General features: G+C 38.7%; 1 protein-coding gene across 1 annotated transcript in view; it reads right to left on the minus strand.

The window, feature by feature from the left end:
- Positions 1-26,878, minus strand: part of TM9SF3 (transmembrane 9 superfamily member 3) — a 50,878-nt gene extending 24,000 nt beyond the window's left edge. The window contains exons 1-5 of the mRNA XM_075025884.1: positions 26,666-26,878; positions 16,774-16,969; positions 8,386-8,508; positions 3,799-3,959; positions 927-1,004 (exon numbers count right to left, since the gene is read on the minus strand). Coding sequence (XP_074881985.1) covers positions 927-1,004; positions 3,799-3,959; positions 8,386-8,508; positions 16,774-16,969; positions 26,666-26,878 — 771 coding nt within the window. The remainder of the gene's footprint in view (positions 1-926; positions 1,005-3,798; positions 3,960-8,385; positions 8,509-16,773; positions 16,970-26,665) is intronic.
- Positions 26,879-27,623: the final 745 nt, after the last annotated feature.

Below are 27,623 nucleotides of genomic sequence, written 5' to 3' on the forward strand. Positions count from 1 at the left end.
GTAAATGTGTTTCAAATCTGTTCCAATAAGGATAAATCATTGCCTAGCAGGAGAGCTTGTCAGCACTAGCTGAGTAACAGTAAACACATATTCTAAGTAACACTACATTTGTAGAAAGTCCCACTAAAACTGGCCTGTGAAACATCATACATAAAGCTTTTCAAGAGCCAAGCTTGCTCATGACAAGTTATCCCAGTTTAGTTAAGCACCAGCAAAGTTCGAACAACTGGCTGCATGTGCTCCCTTGGTAAAGGAAAGGCAACACAACGTACTGCTGCCTTCCTAGAGAAGAGGTTTAAGTAGTAAAAGAGATGCTCAAAGCCAAAAAGCCAAAAGGAACCATTGCTTTGCACAGGACCAAAATGCGCAACAGCATTATTTTGCCTCTGACAAGTACATCTTCTGGTTTACGCTGAGCTCCAAACAGAATTCAAAACCTCTCATTTCGGAAACTAGTATAGCTCAGTATACTACCCACAAGGAGATTACTACCACAGGTTTAAACCATCACAACTGATACCACCAAGTTGTTTAGGCTGATGCTTTTTGCTTTGTGTTTACTCCAGTAAAAAGTGTACAAATGACCAATTGCAGTTATTCAGCTTACAAGTCACACAGTTGTGTCCCTGAAACTTCATTGCTTCCGAACATGTGAATATGTTTTCTCGAACTGCCTGGTATTTGTTGCAGGCTTGAAGCTTGCCTGCACATTTAATGAAGCACTCTAAAAAACTGGAGCCATCCTGTTCAAGTAACAGAACTATCACTTAAAACCTACAGTCCTAGACCTGCCTGTTTCATTGTCCCAGAACACCTGGGACATCCAAAAATTCAAAGATGTCATCCAAAAATTCCATGACACCTTCTGAACTAAAGCAACCATTTCAAAGGGATATTTTGTTAGATTATCTTAGAATAATACATACTCTGTGCTGAAAGAAAGATGGGTCAAGATACTTGTCAAATCGGTCTTCAAACTTCACATCTGACTTCTTCCATTTCACCTAAACAGTGAAAAATTTACACTTGAAAAGCTCATTAATAATATGTTTAGCTATACTCACATGCAGAAACCCAAAACGCATTTTAAGAATCATCCACTTCAGATTTTTTTCTTCAATATGAATCTAGGTTTTTGCAAAAACAATGGACTGATATTCTTAAAGACTAATAACTACAGGTCAGACACAGAACGAACACCAGCCACCATGCTTCATGGATCTAATCTTGTCTATGCTTATGTTTAAGAACCTCTCAGCCTCTGCAAGGCTAACCTAAGATGTAAACTTCTGGTTGTCAAATACAACAAACCCTTTTCATGATTATAGAAGGAGCTCAAAGATACTCATACTGAAGATGTCAAAACCAAAATCCATCAAGTGATCCTATTTTTCAGTTTTGTTAAACAAATAGTTCTAAGATAATGGTTTTTTCCCCACAGTAGATACCTGTAAAACGATGAGGCAATACCTTTGAAAAATCCTCCCAAATTCGCCCAAGATTTCAGAACAAAGATTAGAGAAAGAAAGCATGTTTAAATATGTTCAAGAATGATGTGTTAGAAAGCAGTAGAATTTTTCCAAAGGTTTTGTGGTTTTTTTCTGACAGCACACTCCCTTTTCTTAACATTTCCATGTGCTGCATTGTATGAAAAGAGGCTTGTGGAGAACATTACCAGTGTTCATTAAGCGATGAAAACACCCTCTACTTCTGCTCCCCCAACAGCAGCTGAGATCTGTTTCGCTGCCACGCACTGAGACTGGTAATCAGTGAAATCATCTGTACCTAAATTGTCTGAGTACAGTGCCCAAGAAAAAGATGCAGTCTAACAGAAGTCAGGGAAATGAGAAGATATAAGAGCAAATTTAAAACAGATGCCAATAGGAAAGAAAAGGCCATAAACTGAGATACAAGCTGGCTGGAAGGGAACTGGATAAAAGGGATCAAGCTGGACCCTAAAAGACAGACATTAAAATTTTTAAAGCTACAAGCTAAAAGCTGCAGCCTAAAATCTGTAAGGCCGGAGGATTCTGCAATCTAGACACTTCAACTGCCATTAAGTAACTCTGAATCCAGCTGGAAAAGTATGCATTTATGGCCATACTGTTCACAGGGTAACAGCACATTACTGCTATCAGTTATTCCACTAGCTGCACAGAGGACTGCTTTGGATTTGGAAGATTTAATCATACCTATGAACTACATGGTGCTAATATGGTAGCATAAAGTATTTTTCAGAATTTTTGCAAGACTGTTTTAATTTTAATTCTTAAATGCAATTTCAGAAATTAAACACAAATTGACACTAAATTTTTTTCAGAAGCATGCCAAGATTAGGAAATACCAAGATTTTTAGTGATCTTGAAACAAATGCAGCCCCCTTGTGCATATCTTTTTAAAATACCTGACAAAGAATTATCCTTTCCAACAGATGTTCTTGTATTCAGTACAGAAAAAAGCATATAAATGTAGATTGAATACCCCTATCACTCACCACAGTCCTGAGACAGATTAAAAACCCCATGACTCAAGTATTACTCACTTTCAGGTATGATATTAATGTTCTTCAGTTCAAATTACAACCTTGTTCAAGATTAGTAACTCAAAACATTAATAGTTTTCAACATTGTTTTAAGCAGATACATTTCTCATTAGAGCATCTGCAATTAAGAAGCGCTGCTTAGAACAAATCCACCAGACACAATCTGTGAATTAAACACCACGCACACGCCAGCCTAGCAAATGCCCAGTGGTGCCAACAGAATTAGCTAGGTAAGTCTTGAGCTCTGTACGCTAAAAGTATTTTAAGGGAACATCTAATGTTATTTTCATTACCAGCAGATACTCAGTGCTGTCCACCTCAAAATTTACAGAGCAAATGGACTTCACAATGCTAGTGGAATTTGAAATAGAAAATTTCAAAATTTTTACTATCATTTTGCAGTAGAAACAGGGAGATTAGTGCAAACGTAATTCTAGAGAGCATATATAGAAACCAGTTATCTGCACTTCAAACTCTACAACTTATTCAGCATAAGACAAATGTAATAGTGGCAAGAATATCCTCCAAAATAAAATCTTATGCTGACACCTACTGCTAACACATTGTAGAAAAGCAATGCATTAAGAACTAGTTTCAGTATACAAATGTGGTGAACGTGAGAAATGAACCATTGCACATTTAAGTAACATCAAAAAAATAAGGAGAAAAACTGAAAAATTTAATTTATCTCAGATCAGCAAACATTGTTTATTCATTACCTTTCAACATAGCAATTCAACGTAATAGCAGAGGGCTTCAGAGAAAACCTTACTAATAAGGTTATATCAATATGCAAATTTCTACTGGAATTGCAAAACCAAAATAAGCTTTGATACTAACTGCTTGCAAAGTATGAAGGCTTACAGTTGGTCCTAGCTCAGAATCCAGTTCAAATCTATGATGCAAATGTCAGTGCTCCAAACATCAAGAAAATGTGTACCTACTGGGGGGTCCTCTATACTTCTACTCTCCATACCTTTTGCGACATCTTCCTTTCCCTCCAAAACACTTTTCTGCAGATTATAGAAGCTTCAGTTTGTTTTGACGTGTTTCAAAATCCCTCATTTTACACTTATTCTTAATAAGCCTATCAAGGTTTTTGAGCAATAGAAAAAAAAAATTGAAAGAGTGAAGATGCATCTTCCTCTAATACAGCCTGATGTATCAATACATAGTTGTAGGTATACAAGTACTTATTTTTGAGCCATTTCATCATGTAGAATTTCTTATTACAGATGCAGCACCAAATTACTTACTGAATATGACATCTGGATTTTTGTGTTTGGTACCAATTTCACCTTTCCTTCACTGGTCAGATTGACATCTACAATTCTATTTCCATTGTAACCAATTTCAAGTTTTTTGTAAGTCCAAAGGTAATAATCTTCTCCATTTTCATCTGCTTCTCCAACAATACCTGCATAGGAAACAAGTGTAAGCATCCATTACAGGTATGCTTTTCAAATATTCTGTAATTATTTTTTTAAAAATATGCATTACAAAAGTTCTGCCAGCTAAAAAAAACAACATAACTACAGCAAAGAGAACACAGCAGACCTTATGCTCTTCTTTTCAACTCTAATACCTCGATTACACCTTCAATCCACAGGTACATGCAAGAAGCATTTTGTAATGGCATTAAAAGAAAAAGGCATGCAGCTACAAACACTGCAGAAGAAACAGAAGGCACAACAGCTCCTCTAGTTTTATTTTGAATTCTTACCAGATAAACAACTAGCTGAACACAGATTTAATTTCCATGAATAGAACTTAGCCAAGACCTCTATATCTTCCCATCTCCCGTCTATCCCTTCACTCATTTTTCTTCTTAAAAATTTTACTTCCATTCTGTATTCCTCATTAATTGACTCCCCAACACATACTTCTTGCTCTCATTTGCACACAAGCTTCTAATGCTTGCCAAGAATGACAGTTTTTGACTGCTCTCTGTTACTTTCACTGAAAAATTCAGAAAGTTATCATTTACTTGAAGATTTTTATTACCGCCAACATGGAAAGCTGCTCAGATGCTCCTGGAGCATCAGAACTCAACTGAACTCAGTATTAGCTATAATTAAGTTCTTAATTTTCAGTAAATTACTGCAAAATGTCTAATCTACTATAGAAAAATTCCAGAGAACGTACTATGCTGGGGGGAGTGTGTGGGGGGAAAGTCAAGCCTAGCAGTCACCAAGTTAACAGACTACAAGCATCATCTTTAATGTCAAGACCATCACACCAAAGATCACGTACAAGATGGAAAACCACAATAAAAGCAGCACTCAAGATATACAAAGGTGGAGGGGAGTGGAAGAACAAGTAGGTGAAGGATATGGAACAGGTTATCGCAAAGCAGCAGGTATATGAAAGAATGGCACTTGTGCATTACCTGTGCTTTTTAATTTTCAAGGTGGTATTTTTCTGTCATGTTTTTTACTCATGCTCATCTGTCAGGATTGCCTTGTATATGCCATCCACATGAAACACGTGCCAGTTTGTGCCTATGCCATACAGCCTAGCACCTGGCATACCATCTGTTCCCATGGTGGTATCCAAAACCATGACAATACAGACCTCTAGACTACTTAAAGGACATTCTGATCAATCACTACTTGAAGGAATGAACTAACACAGAGCTCCATATACTTAGGGAGATGTCCTGAAATAAAGACATTCAAGCCTAGCCATTCCACTGTGGGATAGCAATTCAGGAAAAAACAGAAAATGGAATAATTTTATCTGAATGCACTGAAAAAGATCTGGTTGCCTTTTTCAGGTCAGAAAATAAAGTGTAAACCTTCCAAAGCCCTCAAACAGCAGTTGGAAGTCCTTACCTTTAGTTATCAGCAGTTAAGAAAAGTTATTTTATGCCTAGTCTTTACTGAAAATAGAGTACTCCTTAGTGGATATTTTGAGGACTTCCTAAGAAGAATTTCAAATATTAATGGTTGTGCATATGACTTTGACATCAGTAAGCCTTACCAAGGTGGAAAGCCATAAAGAACATAAAACATGAACTTAACTAAAGTTTGCCAGGAGACAGGAGGAGTGCCACAAAATCTACCTGGATAAGCCCAAAGAAGTGAGTGGAACAGATTTAGGAACAGAATTAAACAGAATTTGCCTAGAATTCTCCAGCAAACATTAACACCACCTGAACCCTTTTCTTTTAAACTCTTCAGAGAATACTTACATTCTTTTGGTAGCACAAAAAAAGGACTCTAGCCATTTACATTTAGGGAACAAAATTTTGATTTAATCGGGCTATGAGACACAAACCAACAATGAAAAAATAGTGGCTTGCGTGATACAGTACATACAATACAGGCTGGCTAGCACGGTTCTCAGGAAAATAATCCAAATAAAGTGGATCAACATGATAGCCTTCACACAGCAACAAAAAAGCCATTTCAGCACAAGATATTTTTAATGCAAGCTGAAGGTAACCAGTTCTGGATACTATTTTAATTACAAAAAAAAAAAAATAATCTCAGTATTCAGAGTATTTCAGAAATGCCATCATAATTACTAAAGTTCTTACTATATTTTTTGCAGTCCTAATGTTTTTCATTAGTTCTTGAAATTAACAGCTATGTGATGACACTCAATCAAGCATAAGATATTAGCTTTCCTTGGTATCTCTACCACCACATCACATAGTACTAGGCAAGTCTATACAATACAGTCCAAGATACCAACAAGCTGGAGGAGCCATGTGTATTTATCACTCATGCCATATTCATAACAGAAATATTTATAACTGTTCAGTGAGCAGCAAGTCTCCGAGGGCTCAGAGCCTGAAATATTCCTATTGTTGAACAGAGACCCAGCAAAACCACAATTAATGCAGATAAGCTATATTAACAGTTTTCTAAAGTGTGCTTGGAACACAAAGGTCAGAAAGACTTGCTCAGACTTGAGGATAAACACTTCTGATCAGTTCAGGTGCATCCATTCCTTTCTCAGCCCCCCCCATCAAGAACTGATTAATTTTTTGGAATAAAACCCAGGCTAATATTGACTGACCAATATGCAGTCCTGCTAGTTTTACCTAGCCCTCAGGAGACATAGACCAAAATCGTCAGCACCATTTACTTTCACACCTGACATCAGATTATATCCTTGCATATTACCACCAGTACTTATGATGCTGCAGTCATCTATTAAGTATCACAACTTGAGGTCCTGGTTCCAAAAAACTATCAAAGTCAGCTTCTTAATATCATACAAAGATGATACCTAGATTCTACACGTTTGTTAGCTGTAGCATTAGGAATGACTTCTCGTGGATACAAAGCATACTACTGAAGAACATTAAAACACCGGAACCACAGTAAAACAGATTTTTCAGCTGAGAGCATAAAATTTAGTCAGTGTGTAGAAGATTTAGTAAGTATATTTGTTCTTTGGTATTTGATGTGAGAAAAAAATGTTCCCAAATAACATCAGAAAAAACAGTCCTAAGAAAGAATGTCTCCAAGACTCGCTAGCCACACAGGATTCCAAAGAAGTCAGCTTAGCATCCATCATCCTTGGGCAGTCTAAAGCCTATGTAGCTGCCACTAGTCTAGGAAAATCATTCATTGATCTTTTGCTGAAAGGCTGAAACCATAAAAAAATATTATAGCAACAACTGTCACTCACGCATGCTTTTTAAAAGCCTACTAAGCAATTGCGCAAGTAGTAAAGGCCACACAGGTTAATTAGGGTCTACTCCAAGCCCTGCCACAGAGCTGTTACACACACTAAGCAAATCAGCTGAAAAGAACAAATACAATATATGAGTACTTCTCCTGTCAGGCATTATAATGTCATCTCTTAAAAAGAGATACATTTAAAAAAAAGCAAGAACCTTCCCAAGTAACAGATAAATAATAAATAAATAAATAAATGAAGCACTAGCAATTCTGGCTGGGGCTCATGTTCATCAGATAGCTACTTTCTAAAACCAATTAAAATTATAAAAAAGAGCTAAACCCCCCACCCTCTGTCAGAATGAATGAAAGAATGATGGGTAGCATTATGCAGCATACTACCCATCCAAGGACTTTTGTCATGTGGCTTGAACTGTATTTTTGTAGGTGTTGTGGGACTTTGTTTATTTTCAGTGGGTTTACCTCTTTCAAAGAACACAGGCAACAAAGACCTTACCTTAACAAAGCATTTTGTGGTGCTTTTCATTTCCCTTCAGTTTATATCTACAACAGGGAGATTAGGGCTTGGGGGGTTTTGTTGACTGCTATCAGTGCAAAGTACAATCTGCAGAGCACTCTTTAACACAAGCACTTCTAAACCCAGACTAATAATACTCAGCAAGAGCAATTTTAAGAACTGTGTAAGAACAAGTAAGATGAAACTCCTTCATATAACCACAGACTGCACATGCAAAACTGCTGAAAGCCACTAAATTACCATAGAAGTAAACCAAGCAGCTCTTGTGTTAGTAACAAACACAAGAACTAGAAAAATAAAGTTTAAATATTGAAAGAGGTTTATGAAAGTTGTTATTCATGAACACATTAACATGGACTTTACATCTGACCTATCTATTTACCACTCACTTGAACATTTAAAAGAATTTAACCCTAAGAACTTGGTATTATTAAATCAGTGCTTGAGAAAAAAAACAGCTTTTCATTGCTTTTGTAATTGACTAGTACAAGCCATCCTACTGTTCTTTCAATGCAATAATCCTTCAATTTATTTGTATAATTTGGTTACATAAGTTCTATATACTTATGAGATTCTTCTAATGAAGCTTAGTCATTAAATGACTCTATGAAACCCACTAGCATAGGACTCCTGTAGCTGTAATCAAGTTGTTTATGCATAATATCACTCACCCCATATTGGCAAGTCATCAATATACATCTGGTACCAATAGTGATTTTTGATAGCATACACAAATGCATCTCTTCTTCCTTTGTCCAAGTCAATTTCACAGTAAGTAGTCTGCATTACATCGTCTGCAAAAAATTAAAGCACAGTTAATGATTCATTAATGAGCTGGCTCAAAGCAAAAGCAAACCAAGCAAATGGAGGAACAGACATTGCTGGAGTCTTTAACCCCTCTCAGCTATCCTCAAGTAGGTAACAAAAAAGGACATTTAAAAAGGAACCATTAAAGCAATTACATGATTGTTTTTGTAATTCTACCCTTCCACATGCAGAAGCTTCCCACAGGCTGGATAGGAAAGGCTTCCAAGTATCCTTTTGCTACTCCTCCCACACTAAATTAAGATCCATTAGCTGATGGCAGCTTTACTTGGACAGACCATGAGACCACTTTAACGAGAGGTATGGAATTGTTAACAAATACCTAAAACTTTGTATGGTATTATCTCTCCATTTTAGTATCATCAGGCTCACTGACTAGGAATTCTGTTTGTAAAACCCAAAACTTCTTAAAGTTCTCAGCAATTTTCAAGAAACTACCATAAAGGAAGAAACAAAGCAACCAGGGTAAAGGTAGACAAAAAGGAGAGAAGACAAAAATACGAATAAACACAAAGACTACACAGGAGGCTACATTTGGAAATAAAATAAATTCACCTCTTCGAGCCCAAAAGCTATTTTTCCCCACCTACAATTCATAAGTAATGCAGTTAGCAGCCATTCTTTCACATCCCAATTTCCTTCCCTCATGTTTCCTTTTCAAGTGAAAAAAGACAAAAGGGCTTATATTTACAAGAATTCAGGCAGCAACAGATTTAGAGACAACCCCCCCATCCACTTCATAAATGTTTTCACTCTGCAAACAGTCAAACAAACATAAATAATTCCAGCTCCCCCTTTGTCCTCTTTTTGTCATCACTGGAATCAAGGACTCCTTTCTAGTAGATAAAATTAATTTGTGCCCCAAGTACAGCTCTAATCTATATAAACATTCAGCTTACTTTCCGCTATACACTAACTGCAATATAAAGCTTAAGAAGAAAATCAAATCACCCACATAGAAAAAACACTGACAAGTAGGGTATTTCCAACACGAAACATTATTTCTGTGAGAACGACAATTTAACAAAATGAAAATATGCACAGTTTGTCTAGTCAAGCAGAACTGATGCAAAGCCTGGTGAAGCAAGACAGTAAGAAACCAGCCAACAGCAGTCCTGCATAGCTGCAACGATTTCCTACAGCCCTGGAGAAAATAGTGCCCCTGGCTATTCTGGAATGGATGCGTCTCTTTCTCCTACTTCTTATGAAAACTTCAGTATTTTCTATTTTTGTTTCCTCCAAGACCTAACAAATGTACTCTAAGTTCATCTTTACACTGAAAAAAAATTAATACCATTTTTCATACTGACTTACTAGGCAGTAAAACTTCTGCTGGGGGGGGCAGGGGGAAGAGAATAACAAAACCACTCAAGTCAACAAATGTCCCAAGACGACTTTTAGACCATGGATTACATTTTCAGGACCCATACTGGTATACTGAAGAGACGAAAGCCATTAAAGTTGGCTCTATAGCTGAAACACAGACTTACAAATCCAGGTCTCGGTTTGCATTTATGCCTCTACTGAGCTGGTTGCTATACTTTTGGGGCTATGTTCCCCCCCAAAATGTCTCTGCTTGGCACTTTTTCACTTTAACAACTTTTTTTGAGCCATCTTGACATTAATTACAAGACAAAAAACCAGAATCCCTATCTTCTGGATTTGTTGCTAAGTAGGGATTAATTCTTTCCAAAATACTTGGCGCCTTATTGTCACTCTCTAGCAGTTTCATACTATACTCAAATAAAGGATAACACCTTTCTGAAGTTAAATTTTTTAACTCACAAAGGATTGTTCCAACACACAGAGGTGAAATGAAAATATACTGTGAATTAAAATAAGGGTAAGAGAGAAACTGGTAGAGGCTGTTAAATGAAGCATTACCTAGTGCTGGAGCATGGAAGCCTGATCTGGAGAAGTGCTATGGGGGCCACGCTGGTTTTACATGATACTAGCACAACTGAAGGACAACACAGGGATAGGAGCAAGTGCTACTACTGAAATAAAAATCGCATGAACTGCAAGTGCTCTTTTTAGAGACCTTTCCCATTTTATAGCCCGAATACAGAAGCCTTTGTTTGCAGTTATTAACCAAGACAAATTTGGTATTAGATTATAATCTAATACAGAGTCACTCCATGGGCTTTCAGACTCCTGTGAATTTGCCACTTTTTTTTTCTGAGATAAGCCATTCTGCATCTAATATGCTAAGATGTAAACAGTGGCTTTTGCTGCTGAGAGAGAGAGAGAGAGAGAGAGAGAGAGAGAGAGAGACTTTGAAATATCATTTGAAGTGAAATGACTGCACTGACATCTGACCAGGCTGCAGATAGCAGCATGCCACCAAAAAACTCTTCATCCATTTTTATGGATTTTACTCCCGATATTCAGAATACCAAAAGACATCACAAAGATATTATAATCAACTGCGGACCAACTACATTACAAGTTACTCCAGCGCAGATACACAAAACCGCAGCAGAATCATTAGAAACAACCTCATTCAACTCTTGCAAAATATAGGCGTGACTTTACGTATTGTATATGATTTCACCCTCAGCCATACTACACAGCACAGTTCCTCTCACCTCCCCCTAAAACAACTGAATGAAGGCAAGAGGAATGAAGACAAGTGTTCCTTTCTCCACCCACTGCAAATGCTGAAGCTGTCATTTGGTTACAGGGCAGGATTAGATGGTTAAGCTTAAATGCACTGTGCTAAATGATTAAATGAAAGTAGCTTAGAACAGCATTCAGTGGCTTGGGAAGCTGAAGTCTACTTTGCTACAGCTTTACCAGATCTACAGTTTTGTATGTTAGATAGTTCTTATCCAAGTTATGGTTGTGTGAGGACTGTAAAGTCAGAGGTATGTTTTGTGTTGTGTCTATATCAGGCGATGTCAAAGAGGTAACATCTGCTATATAATACAGCTTCAGTAACATCAGTAGCACATTAAGCAAATTTTAAAAGACCATTAAAGCAAGACTCATTATACAAGCAGGTGCGCTTATGCCAGATTTCAAATTTCCTATGAACAGTCAGATCAACCGGGTTTTATTCAAACATATAAACCATATAAAGCCTCATTATATCTGACCATCTCCTAGTACAATACTGAACATCATCCTGGGCGGCTGTCATTTTCTAGAGGTGTTGCAGAAGGAAGTGTTGGGAAAGGAGTTCTCACTTACAAGTATGGTTATGTAGTAACATTTCTAAATAAGCGCAAAAATCAAGTATGTTAAAAAACCCTCTTCCCCTTTAAATTCATCTTTTCTAATTGGTATTGTATGGCAGTGTCAAAAATTCATTTTCTAATTGAAGTCACTATGATCCCAACGTTCAATACATTTAATAATTCACTAGGTCTCAGGTGTAATGTAGAGGATGTCAATTCAAATGCTTGAATAAAGTACTTGACATATTACATAAAAAGCATTATTACTCTAGATTTAGCTTGACAAGAGAATTAAGCCAACTGAAAACTTAAAGTTATATTACAATATATGTTAATAATTCATTACTTTCTTCACAAAGATACTTACACAGATTTGAGACCTGTGATACAAGAATATTGTTCATATTTGTAACAGAAAGGAAATCCAGCTATCCTGCATGGTCACAGGTATCCTTTCACATGACACACTTTTAAATACAAAAAGAAACACTACTTTATGGATTCTTGAATACACTGTAGATTTGCCCCACCAGTCACCACTACGAGCATTCAAGTGCAAACCCCCATTCTCAGCAGAATAAATTTCTGCAGAGCCATAATTTTCTTATTCTATTTCAAAAATATAGGCAAGGTGCACTGATTCAACTGACAGTTTTACTTACACAGTCTACAGTACTTCAGTTACTGACAGCTGCAGCTTAAGTAATTCTTCGAATACGATGAACAACATACAGTTTCACACTTACCTGCTACTGCTGTCCAGTCAAGCTATGTTGAGAAGGGAACTGTTCTTTATTGCAGACGCTAATTTATTAGAACAATTTTAATTCCCCTTTACTCACTCCAGAGCATAAAAATCTAAAAGTATGAAATCCAAATCTAATTCAATTTTGTAAAGTCTTACGACACTCATTTAAAGAGGAAAAATACCTGTAATTGTTAGTCTTGCCATAATCCCAAATGCACATGAGGAAAAACATGATTACCTGTTAACTCAGAACTTAGATCTGACTCATGAAGAAAATCTGTACAAGTTTTCAGATGGTCATGCTAACATTTTGAAAAGCAGATCCCTATGGTTAGGTATTTAAATGCATATTCAAGCATCTAAATGATTAATGAAAGGTATTCAAGTAGCTTTTAATTATTTCAGCCATAGGTGTTAGATACTCAACACTCCTTGAAGCTGTATCTTTTTCTCAAGAACATATGAATCTATTGGTGCCAAAACATAAGCTTCTATTTGTTAAGGAAAAAAACCCCAAAACAAACAAACAAACAAACCAACCCAAATCCCACACAAATCACCAACAACTCTGTTTCAATTTCACTGCAGCAACTTCTGGACCACTGATGCAGAGGTGGGAGCATGGATCAGTCACAGCAAGGTAAAACTTATCCATTACAAAAAAAAATATAATTCAATTTCACTGATAGAATCCAGTTACAATTATTTAAAAAAGCGAACACCACTTCAGCCAAAAACAAGATCTACCATTGAAGAGTCACCAAAAAAACTGAGCTACCACCACATTTCAACAACCAAACTGGAAAAGAATTCTTTATACAAATGCTGAACTTTAAGGCCTGCTCTATGAAATCTAAATTTTCCTACATGCATTGGATATAAGTTGTACTGGTTTTATGACAGCTTTTAAGCCTGTAAAAAAATGAATCTCAGATAGCAATCCTTTGCTCTGTTTTTTTACTTTAAAAACCTGTATACCAAGGGGATGTGATTTCAACAAATTTTACATAATTTTACATTAAATAAGTACTATTAACTACCGGTACAATTAGTTTATACTTGTTACTCTGAAATTCAGAAAAAAAATATTTTAATACTTTTAATAGCAGATTAAAGTTAGTAAAATAGAGTTGACTCCCATTCAGATCTCACTTCATAGATGCACTGCTAGAAATACTAAAGCACCTCCTGATACAGAACCTGCTGGATGCCAGCTAACAGCAAAGAGATTATTGTCTACATCTTTTATCCAGAGGACACAGATTGTAAGGGAAAAAACTAGAAATGCACATGGACAGCTTCCCAGATCGTGTACACATACTTAGTCATCAACCAGCTACCAGCTACCATCTGCTTTATAGAAAACATCTTACCTGCAGCCACTTTGGTTAGGAGTGAAATTCACTGCAGGTCCAATACAGATTATCGATCTACCCGGAGTGCCAATGTGTTAATAATAATAAATAAATTTTTAAAAAGAAACAAAGGACATGGATGAAGAGGAATTCCCCACCTGCTGGGAAATGTACCAGCACATCAATCACCTATACTTACAAGACATAAACACCTGATTCTTTTTTAAATCTCTACTCTTCCATACCCATTCAAAGCCTTTTTTAAACAACATCATGCCCAGTCTGTCTGGAAGAATATACCCGAGTATAGCAACTACACACCTGGTATGCACCGGTAAAGCAGTTAGAGATGCAAAAAGGCACCTGAAAAAAACAGCATGAGTGGAAGACCAGACCTTAAACCTTGAAGAAATTGCACTCAATTTTTCACAATAAGTAATACTTATAATGGAGAAAATCTAAAGCTTTCTGTGTCAAAACATCAGCACAAGCAATTGTGAATCAGAATCTGAAACTCCTAACCTGAAAGCAAAACAAGATTTAAGGAAAACAGGTTTACCTGTTGTAAAGAACTACAGAAGACAACAGATAAACTAATATGGCAGGGACATAATCAAAATCAAAGCAATCACAAGGCACAAAAACCACAGCACTTTTCCACCATTCTGAATTCGTGTTAGTCCAGGATGATTTTGGCTCCCCGTAGTTGTGAATTCCAGAAGACTTCTCTTAACCAAATAGAAATAGTATCAATTCTTATGTATTGAGGAGCAGGAGGTTCAGTATTACCCAAGTTGCACTTATTTTTGTTTAAGAAAACAGATATTAAGCATCTTTTATCTAAGTGTTAGATTAAAGAATTACCAAAACAGAAACTCATTAATTTCTCCATTATTGGAGTATTTTACAGAAGTATTTGAGAATACATTCGCAGAAGAATGGATTTGTCCAATGATCTGCTTCTGCATATTCCCCTCAGAAATGACAGAAAATACTCTGGAAAGCTAACCTATATCTGACTACAGACTAAACAGTGGTCACAAGAGGAGAAAAAAAGATAAACTGAAAGTTTCATCTATCTCATCTGTTATTTCAGGAATAAGAAGATGAACGTGCTTTACATATCTAAATAAGCCTGACTACTGCATGTACTTCTGGTACAACAGAGGCTCTAGCTTTTTTCGACCCCTAAAGAAGAAAATTTTTCAAGCATTTCAGCCAGTTCCTGATGTTGAGCCAGTCCATTCCCTTCCCTTGGTATCATCTCAACACTTCCACTATAAAAACAGATTACTAAATTACTACCTCCAGGTCAATATGGAAAAGGGCAGGTCCAGGATGCAAGTGCTGAAAAGTGAGCTACAGAACAGCACAATCTGCTCAGTACTCCCAGTCACAAAATGAAAGACTTGATCTAGCAAAAATTTGATATGATAGGGGAATAAAATAACTATGGATAATCTTCAGAAAATAAATCTGGGGATAGGACACTTCATAACAGTAAACATTAACTCACAAACCTTGCAGTCTTTTCAATTCGGTGCTGCATCTAGAGAGTACACTTGTCATTGGAGTAACACAATCTCTTTGTAAAGATGGAGCAAGTAAAGGAAGGAAAAACTACAAGTGTAACTGGCTGTAAAAATAAATATTTATCATATCCTGCCAATAGAAGTTTTACTTGATTTTCATAGTCATGTTGAATTGCTGCCAGTTGCCTTCTCTGTTCTTTCCATTTTGCGCTTTTTAGCATATTCTATGAGGTTCAACAGGAAAACTGTTTCTCCCACGTTAAATAAAATTTTCAGCAGGCTACAAGTCTTGCAAACCAGTAATAGGACTGTTTTCCACTGTTTGTGCAGGTACTGTTCCTTTCTTAAAAGGAAAGATTCAACTCCAAATTCCTTTAATGCAGAGGTGTTATCCCCTATGCAACTTAAAAATTTATGAAGGATTTACAGTTTTAACGAACTTTTAATCTTTTATTCCATTTATCGTACTTACAACAAAACATCATCAAGCCTCTTATTTTGCAGATGTCCAGTTTTGAATAAAACTTTTGTAACTCACATCTGACTGCAAATTCTTAGACAAGAGATACTACGCTTAAGTTCTTCATCCAGTTAAGCACTGGTGATGCAATGAAGTCTAGCCCTCTAGGGAAAAAAAATACATATACACAGAAACCCAAATTGGATTAAATATATAAATGTTAAAATTCAATACAGACAAAAAGAATCTGTTATTATTTGAAGCTCTGCAACTACCAGTTACAAATGCCTGAAAGGACCAAAGAACACACACAGGGAAATTATACAATAGAAGGCTCAGCCCTAACACCAAGAAATATATTTGCAAAAGTAGTTAAATGTCAACTCTGGAACAGTATGGAAAGAGGCAGAGGGCAGGAAACAACAGAAAAAAACAGACCAGCTCCATCCTGACTGGCATATGATAAGTTAGAGCCAATAAAATAAAGGTATTTGCCTAAGGTATTTTAAACTAGACAGTAACCAGAAGGATACAATAATTAACTTTGTGTTAAGGTAGAACTTTGAGATGTTGAGCCCTTGCTACTCCTTTCCACGGCAGAGTCTGCAAGTATTCAACATCACAGGAAAAAATTACATCTTCAGAACTGATAATTCCAGAATTCCAGTAAATATACTTTTAAACATTCACACACAGAAAGCTTAGTTTTACTTCAGAAAATGTAATCAGCTACTTCAGAAGCATGTATCTGCTGCAAGCATCTTCCTTAAAGGGCACACAGATAAAAAATTTACTGTAAACTGAAAAGCCAGTGCTAGTAGACAACCTTGCAGGGCATTTCAAGCAATAATACAAAATACACTCAGTTGCTAGCAGCAGCGAACTTTCAGTTCTAGTTCAAAAATCAAGTTTTAAGGGTACGTGGTGTTTAAGTGACTAAATGCACTTTCCATTACTTACCTTTAAATTTGATGTCAAGACCACTAAATTCCAATTCAACTCCTTGAAGTGCTTCTCCTAGGGTTTCATGGTAATGGCTGATGCTTTTTTTTGATCCCACACAGAAAGGAAGAGAGAAGTATTTGTAGGTTTCTTGGCGATTGTGGTAAGGTCCTACTGTATTCATCCATAAAACAACTTCCTCTTTATCCTGGTACTGAAAGACAAAGTTATTGAGTTAGATGAGAAGCTCAGCAGAATAAAAATATTCAAGAAACTCTCTCATTCACCTTAACTCGCAAGGCAGGATTGTTCAATCATAGACAGCAGTTACATTTAAAGACAGTCGAGTACTTTTGTCTTTTGGGTGGCAGGGATTACAGAACAAGATTTTCGGCCTGCTTTCCTACACAAAAAAAATAAGCTTAGTTCAGCTTACAATTTCTTAGAGCCTATCATCAAAGTATCAGAGGAGGGGGATTCATACAAATTTAATAGAGAAGCAGAAGATGCAGAGAGCAGAAGTGAAGAAAAGCAGAAGTCTCAAAAATAAATAAGCTTTTACAAATTTTGTGGAAACACACGTCAGTTAAAAGCAAAACTCTACTTGTCTCTACTGAAAGAAAGGAAATATCAGACTAACATCTTGTTAAATAAGACCTCAGCAAATAAATCAGGCCATCTCTACCCATGGTGACAGGTATACTGTATTTTCCTAAAATGCAACTCCTTTTCATTTTTGTAATGGTATAAATTACATTCAAAATTCCCAGAAGAGCGCAATGCATCACAGGAAGCACTAAAATGAAACTGTGGCATACCTACAGTAGCCAAGAGACAAAAAAGTCAGACAGAAGACTGTATTTTGATGCACTTCCAACTTTTTCACAGTGAAAAAACAGAACAGCAAGGAGTCTGGTGGCTGCCATGAAATTCTTTCTGGGAACATCCACCCTTCACTTTCCACAGCTACTGTTAGCCAGGAAAACTTACTCCTTGGCTAGGAGCCAGTAATTTTTTTCAAGCCCTTATAACTCTTCAACAACAAAAAAGTCCTTAAAGCCGTTCATCTATCCATATTCAAATACTGCGTCAATTCAGGAGAATTAAGCGATTTGAAATCGTTACTTGCACTGTATCTGAATGCATCTGGATGAGGCATCATGTTTGCTGGTTACCACAAAGCCTCTCACCCAACACAACTTCTTCACCTACTATAATTTCAACAGATTAGAAGGGACAGCAATCTGACTTTTAAGACAGAAAAAATCCCTACTTCTAACTGCACACACCTGCAAGCACAATCACCATATAGATCCTGATTTTTTTTAAAGTACAGAAGAATAAAGTACCATTTTAAGACCAGTACGCAAACACAGAACACATTGGAGAGGAAAAGAAAATCAAATGCTAGTTAGCCGTAACTACTTCATAGCACACAGCTGATATACTGAACAGAGTTCTGCATTTCCCTTTTTAACAAATGAACAAAGGTTCTTCAACTCCATTTATTCTGAATAACCACAGTCATACTGACAGGTTAACTTAAGAAATAATCAACTACATGTGGAATGCAATACATTCTTCAGATGAGGTGTTTAAAAGTTAAACTCAGTGTTTTAAACAAACATGCTTTGGGAAATAATTTAATCCCTTTAGAGTAACACATCATCTCATTTACAAGCCTCACCTATTTTCTTTACAAAGATGCGCAAGGGTCATTCCAGCCTCTTATGTGAGCGATCTCCAACACAAAACTTTAAATATCTTACCGATTTCATTCTCAGTTGCAGCAAAGACCAAACACTTACCAGTTTCGCAAACCTGCCTGTTTGCAGAGCACACACTTCAGAACATTTCTGACAGGTAAAGAATGTCAATGAAGGAACAAAGGAAGAGTAAACAACACAGCAAGAAAAAGTGGACATTCCTCCTCTCTGCCAGCAACCAGAAAGGTTGCACCAGTGCAGCACAGTTGTCCAGCTTCAAAGAAAGTTAGGAAAAAAAGGAAGAAAGAAAGAAAATTCACAGTTCCAGCCCCCTCAGCAGCAGAAGCAGATAGTGGAATCTGCACTATGATACTGCCTCTAGCTCTTGCAAATGTAGCAAGGGACAAGTTGGACCATATCTCTTTCTAATCTGTTATGCCTAGCACATCTCCTGTTTCTTCCTCTAACAGCTGCAGAACATATTTTCAGCCCTTTCTCAAAATGGTCTTAGCTTGTCAAGAGCGCACTTTAGCATTACTCCTTGTAATGCAACAGCTTACATGTGAACCAAGCTATGTCTCTGTTCAACCTTCAGTAACAGAATATGACAACATCCCTAGGTCTGTGAATTCATCTTTGACAGGGCATGAATAAAGAAAGCATTGACCACCACTTTACTTAGCTTCTTGTTTCTGACCTGCTTCATACTGAGTTTGGACCTCTGCATTTTTAGAACTATACCAGATCATCATCAAGTGACAGAAACCAACTTCTTAAGAACACATTATTCAAAATCTTGTTAAATCTTCTGATCTAATCATGTAACTACATTGTAATTACAACATCTACAATAACAAATTTGGTGTTTGCTTGTCTCTTATCTGCATGATGCTTAGCCCTCCTTCAGGGCCTACGAGTTTCTCCCACAATGAGTCCAAGATGCCATCAGTCTGCTCTGGAGAGAAAAGGGACCAAACCAAACATAAGCAAAGAATTCAGTCCACATTTATTACTTCCTCCTTTCTCACAATCATCCCAGAACAGCACAAGAGAAATCTGTTCAGGACTGCTACATAAATGAACATGGCACCTCAGCCATCCCAGGCTACACCTCACTCACAATCAGCAAGTCGCTAGTCACAGCACCTTGCAATCCATCAGGTGCTCCCAGTGCCCTCCCAAAATTAAGAGGACTGTAGTAAGACATCCAGCTTAAGCAACCTCAGCCTGAATTTTGGGGGGGGGGGGGGGGTGCCTAGTAGAAACTCAAACAGATTTTCTTCTCCCTACATTTGTCGAGTTTTGCTCATTCTCAATTATGAAGATGAGCTTTCACATTTAAATATGTCTCCCTGTCATGACATATCTCATCCTTATAATCTTACCCTAGTGGCAGGGTAATTTGGTGGCAAGAACTCAGTGCTATCAAAGCGTTCAAGTTTGTGGTGGTTTGGGTTTTTTGTTTTGGGGTTTGTTTACTTTTTTCTTTTTCATTACTGCCTTCACAATATCAAACCGCTGACAACAAATAACAGTGTCAACCCACTTACAGGAAAACAATTCTTATTTAGGCAAGACAAAGAACTAGAGCATCTTGTAGGACTGTTCTGTCACCTCTATATGAGGACTTCTAGGTTCAGAGAAGGCTACCATACAACATACCTTCCAACAAAAACATCACACTACGAGAAAGATAACTAAAGCTTGCTAAAGAAAGCCCTGGTTCCAAGGGAGCCACAGCACTCAGGTATGCTGTATCAGTACCAGTCAGATTTTGGTCAGCACATTCATTGTCAGTCTTGCAGTAGTTTCAACTACTGTCATGCTCTTTTATATCTTCTTTCAGCATATGTGGAGTCCCCTGCAAGCTGTGGAGAACTTGGAGCCATAGAAAACAGGAAGAAAATCTCAGCTCCATAGCACCACGTTTCATCCTTGGCAGAAAGAACATATTGAAGAAACTATTCTTGTTTCATCAGGAACCAATCAGCCTTAGACACACTGGACAAAATGACAAAATAGAAAAACCCCAAATTCTTATTTTTATTGTTCTGATACTGGCTGACGAGCAACTGTTCAACTGTACCCTCTGAGTGCAACAGAGCAAGTCAAAATCCTATTGCCTTCTGTTAACCTTAGCAGGCAAGTCAGCAATAACTCATAGTCAGAACCAACACAGAATAAGACATGGTGCAAAGAGTCCAATAGTCTCTTTCAAAAATTGTTATAGAGCAATATAAAACTTGCATAACCAACTGTAAGTGTGATAGTTTCCTTATCTTCTGCTACATAATCAGCAAGCAAAATACTTCAACTCATTGAGATTCTGCCAGATCCCAGAAAACATGACAAAAATATCAAGAACTCCCTATCAATACAGGTACAGAACAAACAAAAGAGAAGTCAGCTACAATGTGCAGGAATATCAACGTCACACATCCAATGAGTTAAATTCACCGAGAATAGCTGTCATTGTAAGAGATCTAAATAAAAATTTCTTGCTCTCATTCATAGATCATAATATCATAAGGGTCCCGAGTCAGTATTTGACCCATCACTGCTATAGGACTTTTAGAAATGAAACAAACATATTCCTGTTACAGCTGTATCTACACTACTGAGGCTTGCAACAGGGGCAAGTAGTAACAAAATAACACGTCAAATGGTAAAATAATTTGAAGTAAAATCAATGATCTGCAGAGTAGACTCCAGATAATTTGAGTGACATAAATCTAATATCTAGAATTACACTCATGCATCAATGCAGTTTTTATCTTCATCCCTTATGAAAACAAGTGCCAAACATCTTCCTAACATGAAGGACTTATTTTGCTGTACTGAAGTACTGCCATTTCAGAAATTCTTTTCTGTTCTTCATTCTCTTTCCTGACTTGTTTGCACAGAATTAGATGGCAGAAAGGCAGTTTTTCACATGCCAGAAGATGGACACAAGTGTCCTATTAAGAACATAGTAACTGACAAGGCGAAAACCATCAACAAGTAAGATGCTGCAATCTCTACCCTAGTATATCTCTGCAAGCTCTTCTGGGTTTGGTTCATATGGAAGCACAATATACTGTATATAGCTCAGAGATCCTAACTAAATTCACATACACAAGCATTTAACAACTTGGTAATGATGCCAGAATTCACAGAGTTCACTACTTCCAAATATGAGCGAAGATTACAAAACACAATTTTAAATACCTTTTACTTACTGTCATTTATGAAAAACATAGTATTTGTTCTGTAAGCATACCAAGTTTGGCTTTGCATCTTTTTCTGCACTAAGTTTAATACCAGCTCAGTAATTTCAGTGACTATGTGAAGTATATAACGATCTTTCAACTGTGCAAAACCACAGGGGCAGCCTGAACACAAGTTACCTATCATATGCTGGTACAATCTGATTAATGGGAGGCAAACCTTCAGAAACTTTTTTCTGTAATTGCCACCCAGGTGGCGGACAACCAATCTGCACCTCAAGTGCAACCACATATCAGCTACAACCCTCATCACAGCTGGGGACACCTGTTCCAAAGCAGCACAATATGGTCATACTGTCTGTTCAGAGCTATAGAGATGTTGTGCATGTGCAAGCTAAAATCAAGTTACACCCATCTATACCAGCAACAAGGCAACACTACCATTCTAGTCCCCAGCAGAATATTAAACTGGCATGAAGCTTGTGCAGTTTGACCTGGCCAAGCGTGGACTTCTGCCATGACAATACAACTACTGAAAACTCGGATGTATGCACCACTTTGAGGCTTAATACACAGACAATTTCCATACATCTGTATGGTTTAAAAACTATTCGAGCATAGCAATACTCACAATCTTCAACACAGTACATGCATCTTTCTTTCCTGTTACCCAATAGGGCACTCATGATGTGGAAAGCAGCTTACTGTTCTCTTCGCACAACCATAGAAATTAACATGGTAGCCTTAGAAATGAACTATTTATTCTATAAAACAATTAAGGCTAGATTAAGTCAGTATATGAAAGGCTGGAGAAAAGGATACGAGACTGGCAGGCTGTTGATACTCTTTTTTAAACCATGAAAACACTTTGCAAAAAATGATGGAGGCACAGAGAGGATTACAGCTATCAAATCTTATGTGATGATTCAGCAAAATAAATTCATATTAAGATAGTTTCTTTCAGAAAGTATGCAATGTTACTCCTTTTCTCAAGTTGAAGTTTGGAGTGAGGTTTTCCACGATGCAGTTCCTTGAACTCCAGCACATTTTTCAGGGGAAAAGGACCAACGTTATCTGTTACTGACAAAGCAAAGCTGCTGAAGCAGGACAGGAAATAAGAGAGGCAGCAAATAAGACTCAACCAGCAAGTAATATCCCAGGCGGCTTCTAGTCTCCAGTATCTTACAGACATTCTATCAAGCACTGTGACAATACTCAACGTTTGCAGCTCACATCCATAGTCTTATTAAACTGTGGATTTCAGCCTCATGCTCTTCGGATAAAGCAAGTTATTTCTAGTACGATCTCTTCATCTCTCTCTGAATTGTAGGCCTCACCAAAACGTGGCTAGAACTGTACTGGCAGCATAGTCGGAACTATTGTACAAGCAGTCCTTTTACTGTTATATTTCCTAGATGCACAAGGTTGCTCAGGCACACCACATCCTGCTTCTGTGACATTTATTTCACCTCTTCAAAATGGAACCATGAGAACTTCAGAAGGAATCAGGCTGCTTGTCTGCACACAACTTCATATGCAAAGAGGTATTTTACATGCACTGAAATGTTTTCTACAGTGTTTCTCTAACTGACAATTTACAGATACGATATAAATTTCATAATTTTATGTATTAATTTTAAACAAGCTTTACAGGCTCAGGGTTTTAACATACTTCATCAGGCTAAATGTCAAACAAAAATGCTTTTCTCTATCATTATAAATTAGGAATTTTGCTATGCAGTATATGGTGGGTTTTGTTATATTTTTCAATGCTTGTCATGTATTTCCAAGCTTACAAAGCACTGATAATTAAAGTGAAACAACATTAAAATTAAAATGCTACCTACTCCCTAGATCATTCCCCTGCAACAAAAACCCCAGGATATCTCAGAATATTTTTATGGTTTGCCTATTTTATCAACAACTCCAACAAGTCTAGCAACAGAAGACATGAAAGCAAAGGCCAGGCAGGAGCCCATTAACCCTGCTTCTGCAGGATCAGCATACATCATGACAAGGCCACCAATATCTCACCTATACTATCACTTCCACAAGTAAAAGGCCAACTGTCAAAAAATGGTGCAATTATCAGAACACAGGCAAAATTCAGGTACATGACACACTCTGAAGCATGAAAATAAGTTAAAGAATAAGCAGACAAATTTTCAGTTAGTTTCTGATAAATTGTTCTGTTGTGGTCTGAAGTTACAGTGCTGCGCTGCCTTTTGATAATGGAGATGTTAAACGCTGTGTCAAACCCCAATTTCTCTTCACTTACTATTGATTTTTAAATACCCGAGACTTTATCTTATAATTGTATTTATACTATTCTTTCCCTAAAGAAATGCAGACACCGTTTTTAAAGACTAATTCAAATTTAAGATAAAGGATTTAGCTGTTGATCCAATGAAGCTATCCATACCTACTATCTCCAGAAACACTAGTAGTTATAGTCCTAGAGCTCCAAGCGGAGTCGTCTCACAATTACTTTTTATAATATATGCTTATGCAGTCCTACAGTTATAAAATAAAGGACACATATAAAACATTAGCCTCCAATTTATATTAATACAAAAATACATATTATAGCACACATGTATATTATTTGATAAATATTGTATAGTATTATGTATTATAGCAGCAGTAAAGGAATTAAAAAATTAATCTACTAACACAGAGCATTAAGTACTTAAGTCAGTACTTCTAAATGTTCAGCATGCTCAATACAGATAAGGCCCTGTACATCAGCAGTTAAAAGTAAACCGTGGCAAGGTGTAACGACACACCTTCACCCAGACATGACCGAGTACTTGGGCACAAGAAGTTGCACACTAAAGCATTAATAAGGAAACAGCAGTGCATAATGGTGTGTATTCCTACCAATAGGACTCAAGTCTTAAAGTTAGTGAAAATTTACATTTTGAAGTTACCAAGTCCTGAACCAGTATATTACTATTTCCCCTCCACCTCCCCAAAAGGGAGCAGAGCCTCCAAAATGTAATAAAGCACTTTGGTTATAAAAAGATTCATCTTCCAACTGCAACCGTATTTGAAACTGAAATTCATTAAAATGCAATATTTAAGGAACATTTCCTTCGGGTTCTTAATCTCAAAATCAGTGTACTACTGCAAAACCTTGTTCATGTTTCATCCATGCTATTAATGCTTCCACTCCAATCTCCTGTGCAATATTAAAGTATCAAAATATCTAAGCAAGGAGACAGCCTTCCAAAAAAAGGTAACCCTCTTCCTACATCAACTATTCCTAACCTATCACGTGATGTTACTGAACTGGACACCATGTGAATGAGAATACTAAACCAAGAGACAGCATTATAATCTTGAAGAATTGGTAATTCAGATGAAAAAATGACAAGCCTTCAAAAGTAATTTGTAATTTCCATTAGTAATTGTTTAGGTAGTAATTCAGAAGACCTAAAAACCATCAGAATTCACTTTTGAAGGGAGAGCTCAAAAGTAAATAAATTCAATGACAGCTTTATGAAACCCATTTTTCCCCAGAGGACTACCAATATTAAATGAATAATCAGGAACCTCTCAAGTCAAAGAGCCTTTAAAATAAATGCAGTGCAATGCTGAAAACCACTTCACCTCAGCAGAAACCTAAGCTTAAAATGCAGGTTCAGCAACAAAACTGGGACCTAAGCTAGTTCAAAGAATATCTGCTTCTTGAAAGTATTCAATATTAGCTTAACTTTTCTGTCATTAACTATAGCACTGATAAATCCCATTAGCTTTTAAAAAATAAAGACAATCCTAAACAGTTTTCAAGTCTCATAAGTGCATGGAATTAGGCACCTAGGTAACTGCTGCTTATACAAAAAACTATCAATACTACTTATCTGTTTTATTAAAAACTCTTACTAAGCTTATCATACCACACTTAGAGAAAGCTACGTTAAGAAACTGAGCAAGCGTTCACCAGCCAGGCTGCTTAAGAGCACAAAAGTTCTGACAGACAGACATTGTGTTTAATCACAGGCACACTCTAATCCACTCGTGAGGAAACGGGGACGGTTTTCAGTAAAGTCTCTCGTTCCACAATCACATCTCGGCTCACGGTGCAGACTTCCACCCTCCCGCACCAAAACCCACGGTTAACACCACCCTGATACAAAATCGGAAACTGATGAAGCACTGGTACTTACTTCCTAAAGATGCTTTTAGGGTGATACTGCAAGCACTTTAGCAAACCTATCCTCATACCAACAGGTGAGCGCTCAAGTCAGCAGCATTTTATGCACCCGTTTTCCTTAGGGGTCCATGTCAGCGTTCCAAGTCCGAGAGCCCCCTGTCCTGCCCTCACCCCTCAGCCTGGACCCACCCCATGCCTCCCTCTCCCCGAAGCGAGCTGTCACGCCGCAGCGCGTTCCCACCGGTCTGTCACCGCGCAGGCAGCGCGGAGCCCCGCTCGGGCTTGGACTTCGGTTCCGAAGCAAGCGCAAACATCCTGGCGGAACAAACGGCTATTCCCGCAGAGCGCAAGTCAAACAGCGAGGCAGTCCTCTTTAAACAAAGCACGCGTACCTGCCGCGGCTTTTATCTGCTCCAGGAAAAGCTGGCAGCGGCGGCGGCTAGCTCAGCGCTACCGCACCCGGCCACACGGCTGCCACGCTAACGGCTAACGCAGGGAGGTCCCGACCGGATCAGACAACTGCGGCAGCCCTTCCCCGAGCGTTCCGCTCACACCCAACTGGAGAGAACAGGCCCCGATCCCGTAGAAGCCCAGCCCGCGCAGCCAAAACAACCCGAGCAGCGACGAAGATAAGAAGGAAGCCCCGCAGGGGGAGGGGGGAGTGCCACCGCCCACCGCCCCCCCTCTCAGGCCGCGGCCCGTCGCTCCCCGCCCGGCCGCGCTCTCCGGGCCCGCTGCGGGCGCGGGCGCCGCCGCCGCCCCTCGGCGGCAGCAGGGCCCGCGGGCGGGGAGGCCGGGGCTGCCGCCCGAGCGCCGCCGGGGGAGGCCGGGACCCGCCTCACCGTGTGCTCGTGCTCGTCGGCGCGGGCACGCAGCGGCAGGCACAGGAGGAGGAGGAGGAGCAGCGCGGCGGCCGCGCAGAGCTGCAGCCCGGGCGCCGCCATCTCGGGCCTCGGCGTCCCCGCGCACGCAGCAGGCCCCGCCGCGGAGCCGGCCCGCGCCCCGCCACCAACGCCGACCTGCGACGCTACTTCCGCTCCGCCCGGCCACGTCATCCGGCCGCACGCCGGAAGCGCGGCGCCTACGGCGGCCGCCAGGAGCCGAGCCGAGCCGAGGCGCTGCGCGGGGGTTCCGGCCGCCGCCCGGGAGTACGGGCGGAGCCCGGCCTCGGCGGGCGGGTCGGTGGCTGCGGGCGGGAGCAAAAGGCGGGCAGTCGGGACCCGAAATGCCCAGACAGCGCCGGCGTTTGAGACACCGCGGCCTTCAGCACGAGCGCGGTGAAGCCCGAGTTTTTTTTTTAATTGGTGGATTTGTTTTGTAATTGATAAAATCATAACGTACTGATCAATTCAGAAGAAGGTGACCCAGGGCGGTATGCAAGTACCCTCGGAAACAAGCGGCCGCCTTTTCTGCAACGCTGGTCCAAGCAGAAGAAATTCACGAACGCTGAAGTGCCAACAGCCACACGGGCCCGAGGGGCAGGTACTGAGGCAGCAAAGCGGCACCCAGGCGGAACGAATGGTAAGTTTGCTGTCAGTACCGCCTAAGATAAAGCCTGCAACCCCATGCGCGACCTTGGAACTACCTCAAGCTACAAGTCCAAAGTAAAAAAACCAAACCAAACAAAACCCCAAGCCAAAAAGCTCTCGGTATTAAGCGTTCATTGATCAGACAACTCTTAAGCTGAACAAATACAGAAACCATTTTCAGAGGCTATCAGGCATAATATTTAAAAAAAAAGGGGGGGGGGTACTACACCATCTTCCCAAGTATCGCACAAGCCAACAGAGAAGTAAGACA

Source organism: Buteo buteo, chromosome 4 (genome assembly GCF_964188355.1).
Source record: "Buteo buteo chromosome 4, bButBut1.hap1.1, whole genome shotgun sequence".
NCBI lineage: Eukaryota > Metazoa > Chordata > Aves > Accipitriformes > Accipitridae > Buteo > Buteo buteo.